The 5,583-nt window shown below is 31.0% G+C and overlaps 1 protein-coding gene across 1 annotated transcript; it reads left to right on the plus strand.

Annotated features, from left to right (window-relative positions):
* Positions 1-1,561: 1,561 nt before the first annotated feature.
* LOC104095303 (histidine decarboxylase-like) lies at positions 1,562-5,128 on the plus strand. Its single transcript, XM_009601403.4, has 6 exons — positions 1,562-1,670; positions 2,152-2,365; positions 3,114-3,348; positions 3,798-3,991; positions 4,098-4,234; positions 4,334-5,128. Exons 1-6 carry the CDS (start codon positions 1,647-1,649, stop codon positions 4,910-4,912), a joined length of 1,383 nt encoding a protein of 460 aa, XP_009599698.1. The 5' UTR covers positions 1,562-1,646; the 3' UTR covers positions 4,913-5,128.
* Positions 5,129-5,583: the final 455 nt, after the last annotated feature.

The raw sequence follows: 5,583 nt of genomic DNA on the forward strand, positions 1-5,583 counted from the left end.
CATTATGTTACTCTCAAAAGGTTTATGCAACAATAATGGTGGAAAAAAAAAATAGTATGTTTTAGAAGAGAACTATTTTGTCAAACTATTTGGCAGTGAATAACTTGTTCCCTTACGTAAATCGGAACCAAAATTTAAAGTTTAAGGGGTTGATTTCTAATCTTTTTGAGTTATTAAATTTAAAATTATTAATTTGTATATATTTCATTCCCGTAACCTAAATTCTAGCTATGCCCTTGTGGCCTAACGCACGTTTTTTATAAGAGAAAAGGTAAATTATTATTATTATTATTATTATTATTATTATTATATTCATCTAGTTATTCAAAATTACATCAAAATTTCTTTGTTTTTTCTTTTTGGATTTCATTGTATGCACAATCCTTGTCCTAGCTCAACGTACAGTGTCATTCTGTATACTTTATTTACTGCCTGACCAAGATCAAAAAGTAAATATCGGCGAAAAGTTACAAAGAGTGACGAAATCTCGTCGTACATTTTTACGTCAAATCAAAATATTTCATGTGGATCCTCTTGATTTCCTCTATTTACTATTCACGCCCCTCATTTCCAACAAGTTAGAATATATAGTGTGTGTGTGTTTGGTGTAAGGTTCGACTCACCTTCTTTATATAGGGGAAAGCTCATGACAAGAAGTGGGTCACTTTCCTAAATTATAGAGAAACTATTTTCTCACAAGTGTTTAACTTTTGATAGTGTAAAAAGAATCTTTATCCCTAAAGACAATTACAATTGTCCACGAGATTAGTAACATGGAAATACGATAGAAATACCGGCTATAACAAGTTTAAACACCCTAATAGTGTAAAAAGTATATTTTACATACTCAATGACTCCGGGGCGGAGCCAGCCTTTTAACTACGGGTTCAGTTGAATCCAGTAGCTTTTGTCCAAATTATATATTTGTCTTAAGAAATTCATTGAATATGTACAAATTATTAAGTTATAACTAATTAACTACAAGAACTTTAATCCTGAACCCATAAATTTCAAATTCTGACTCTACATCCGCTCAATGTTATAAGTTAAATAAGCCTTCCCACAGTTTGGGGGTAAAAAATGGTTTGAAGTTATATTGTGGAGTAAAAATTAGCTAAGAAGTAGTTGTAGTACATCAAATCAAAAACTAATCGTATGCTAAGAACGTACAAAAATGACATTAGCGGTTGGTGATAATGCTTAAAAAAAAATAATGAAACATTTACAAACTCGAGTTTAGACACCACCACTTGTGCATGAATAATACACTTATTTTGGATTTACTTTCTCACCTACCAATTAATTTGGTAGAGAATGGCTAGCAAAGTCTAACAAGTCTTTTGTCACACGAGGTCAAAAAACTGGCCACACACCAAAATAAGTAAGGGGACTTTTTGCCAATAGTACTCAAAGACTTGTTAACGTGGGAAAGAAAGGAAACCAAGGGGAAAAGGTGATGATAAAAGAAGAAAAGAGTAAAGGTAAAGGAAAAAAAATAAAAATAAAAAAGTAAATTGTGGTTGGTGCCCAAACCCACGATGTTTTAGACCTATATAATCCCAAGGATATTATACATAATTCTATCACACTTAGTTTCCATTCCAAGCTAACAAAAAAGAACTCAAAATACCTTTAGCTCTCCAAGAATGGGAAGCTTATCATTTGAGAAGGTATTCTAATATTTCATTCAATTTCTTCTTATCATTACAACCTCCATTACTTCGCCAAAAAAATAATTATTCGGATTTTTTTTTTATTTTTTTTTATTTTTGTTATTTATGAAACGAAAATATAACTCATGGGTAGTGTACAGATTATGGAATTGAATTATTATCATTTTTCATTAATACCCAAAAGAAACTTTATCTTCATTTTTTTCTTTTTGGTTTAGCTGAGGACTTGAGTTTAATTAATCCTATTCTTGTTTTCTTGCTTCATCTTTCTGCATGGTTTCTAATATCTTGTCTTGAAGACAAAGGAAACCAAAAAAACAGAAACACACACACAAACACAGAACATTCTTTTTCTTATCATTTTTAGTTGTTTGCATGGTTTTTTTTAGGTCTATTAATACCTTCTAAATCATCAAAAAAACAATTATGTTCATGTTTTTGAAAATTAATATGGTTTCTCTTGTGTGATACTTCAAAGGATTTTGAGCCATCGGTTGTAACTCCCAGAGGTTTAATAGCAAATGGAGATTTTGGAGAAATGAAAAGACTAAAGGTGGCAACACCAACAACACCAAGGAAGAATTTGAATGTTGCAGTTACAGAGCCAGGGTCCAGAAATGATGGACCAAGTCTCGACTGTATTTTGATGAATTATATTGACACACTTTCCCAACGTATCAACTATCATATAGGTAAGTCGTCTTTTATTCTTTAGAATACATAATATTCTTGCATATACATGCAAAATTTTCACTAAGCGGGTCAATTTCTAATATATATACATATTAAAAAAAAAAATAACATATATGGTTTGATTTTTCGATATGAACCCCTTCTGCCCCTTTAGCTATGGTCATGCCCAACCTCCCCATCATATTGGTAATTTGTATTTCTTTTTATTATTGTCCAATCAATTGCAAAGGTAGAATTTTTACTAAGACAATTTATAATGAAGAAAGGGCATTGCATATACGATGTTATTTTTTGGCAATGAACCCTAATTCTGCTCATCTAACTCTACCCCTGTGCCCAGCCTCCCCATCTAAAGTTCCTTGATACTATATAAAATATTACTATGTGTTAGACAAAATTGACATGCAAGACGGTCTATTACTCGTTCCACTATGACGGTTGGCAATTTCTTTTAGGAAATAATTGAATTGGAGTACTTGAACATAGAATTTAAGGCATATACTTTTCAAAATTTTCAAATTAGAGCTATCAAAACAGGCTAACTCAGTCAAGATTACCATTATTTAAATGAATTTGATTAACTGTCCTTTATAAAATGCATGTTTACAAGCAAGGGTACAGTTGTCCTCCGATGAATATAAGGACTAGACAAATTATTTATTTAAAAAAGGATAACTTCTTTATTTATTTTTGAGAATTTTTAAATATTGAGTTGTTGAAATCTTATTCGATTATAATATTTTTCAGGTTATCCAGTGAATATATTCTATGAGCACTACGCTAGCTTAGCCCCACTTTTGCAATTCCACTTGAATAATTGTGGTGATCCCTTTCTTCAAAACACTGTGGATTTCCATTCAAAAGATTTCGAAGTGGCTGTTTTGAATTGGTTTGCAGACTTGTGGGAAATTGAAAAAGATCAATATTGGGGTTATGTTACAAATGGCGGCACCGAAGGAAATCTCCATGGCATTTTGGTGGGGTATGCACCAATTTTTACTAGTTTAATTTCCTCTATCAATTAGTTTTCCTATTTTGAAAAGAAAAAGAATTTTGGAAATAGACTAGCCAAATATTTTGAGAAAGTTTTATATATCCTAATTTTTTTATGTTTGATTGCGTGAGCCCAAAACACTTTCTTCAACCACTCTAGCTTTATGCAAAATATAATTAAGCACCTAATCAGCCACCCAAGGTTATAAATTCTATTTCAATGAAAGAAGTTATTTACTTTTGTAAAAAAAAAAGTACTCTTAGCTAGTTGTTTCTCATCTAACAAAGCTAAAGAAATTTGGGGTCAGAAAGTCAATGTTGAAATATATGAGTAAAATTTTAAAATATTAATAATTGATATCACTAATTTTACGAGAGCAATTAAAATAGAAGTTTTATTTTTATTACTAAATCTAATTTTTAACTTTATTTTTGCAGGAGAGAATTACTTCCAACTGGGATATTATATGCATCAAAAGACTCTCATTATTCGGTCGCCAAAGCTGCAATGATGTACAGAATGGATTTTGAAATGATTAACACATCTGTACATGGAGAAATGGATTATTCAGATTTGAAAGCAAAATTACTTCAAAACAAGGGCAAACCAGCAATAATTAATGTTACAATTGGTAAATATTCTATTATCATCCCTTTAATCTTGTTCATTTTTGGCTAGAGAGTTTGAGGATAATTTATCATATATATTTTGGTTAATGATTATAATTTTTACTATAGGTACTACCTTCAAAGGAGCTGTTGATGATCTTGATATTATTCTTCAAACACTTAAAGATTGTGGTTATACATATGATCAATTTTACATTCACTGTGATGCAGCACTCAATGGACTTATTATCCCTTTTATTAAAAATGTAAGTTCGTTTTTGTTACTTACATCTTAATATATTCGAGTATTATATATAGCTTAAGATAAAATTATCTCTAACATTTGCGATTGTATTTTACAATAGATGATTTCATTCAAGAAACCAATTGGAAGCGTCACAATTTCTGGTCACAAGTTCTTGGGATGTCCAATGCCTTGTGGAATTCAAATAACAAGGAAAAGTTACATTAACAACCTCTCAAGAAAAGTTGAGTACATTGCTTCAGTAGATGCCACAATTTCTGGAAGCAGAAATGGCTTAGCTCCAATCTTCTTGTGGTATAGTTTAAGTGCTAAAGGTCAAATTGGGCTTCAAAAGGACGTTAAGAGATGCCTTGACAATGCTAAGTACTTAAAAGATCGTCTTCAACAAGCAGGTATCAGTGTCATGCTCAATGAGCTTAGTATCATAGTTGTCCTCGAGAGACCTCGTGACCATGAATTTGTTCGTCGTTGGCAGCTTTCTTGTGTGAGAGATATGGCACATGTTATTGTTATGCCGGGTATAACTAGAGATATCTTGGACAGTTTCATCAATGATTTACTGCAACAAAGGAAAAAATGGTACAAAGATGGAAATGTTACACCTCCTTGTGTTGCACAAGATATTGGTGCCCAAAATTGTGCTTGCTCTTACCACAAAATTGATTTCATTATCCCATAGAGGACCATGAAAATCCATTACCTCTCTGCTACTGAGTTTGTCTTCTATAGACATGGCTTTTTGTAACTTTTTCTATGACTTCATTTTTTAATCCACATTCCCAGTTGAATTGTAATCTATATGTACTTATGTAGTGTTACTTTTACCACATAAATGTGCCAATGCCGTGGAGAATACTTGGTTTAATATGAATCTTTTAAAATAAAGCAATAATAATCTGTGTGTAATTTAATATGTATAGTGGAAGTATGAATGCCATTAAGATCCAAATGTGCTTCTAAACAGAAATGGTGCTCAATGAACCTTTAGCTTTTCGGCCCATTTTTTCCTTCGTCTGGACTAACTCTAATGGGCAAATATCATTTTTTGCCATTTATCTCTGATAGTTGTACAACTGTATAAAATTTTTATGTTTTAGTATATAACTTACAAAATGTATATATATACAAAAGAATATATAAAAACATAAATATTTTCGGCTATTATTTTGAGAGCAACTATACAATGTCATTTTTTCAACTCTAAACTCTAATTTGGTTTTTAACAAAAAAGAACTACTCCAAATAGCCTCTCACTGCTTTAATAACTAAAAATAGATGACAAATATATAATACTATATGAATAATCTATATATAATATGTGTATAACATATATATCATTGTAAAACCACT

This window comes from Nicotiana tomentosiformis, chromosome 12 (genome assembly GCF_000390325.3).
Source record: "Nicotiana tomentosiformis chromosome 12, ASM39032v3, whole genome shotgun sequence".
In the NCBI taxonomy this organism is placed as follows: Eukaryota; Viridiplantae; Streptophyta; class Magnoliopsida; order Solanales; family Solanaceae; genus Nicotiana; species Nicotiana tomentosiformis.

What these genes read in the sequence shown, in the direction of transcription:
- LOC104095303 (XM_009601403.4), top strand. Translation starts at nt 1,647, where the DNA reads ATGGGAAGCTTATCATTTGAGAAG. An exon ending in CTCCATGGCATTTTGGTGGG is followed by an intron (nt 3,349 to 3,797) that starts GTATGCACCAAT and finishes TTATTTTTGCAG; the next exon opens with GAGAGAATTACTTCCAACTG. An exon ending in AATAATTAATGTTACAATTG is followed by an intron (nt 3,992 to 4,097) that starts GTAAATATTCTA and finishes TTTTTACTATAG; the next exon opens with GTACTACCTTCAAAGGAGCT.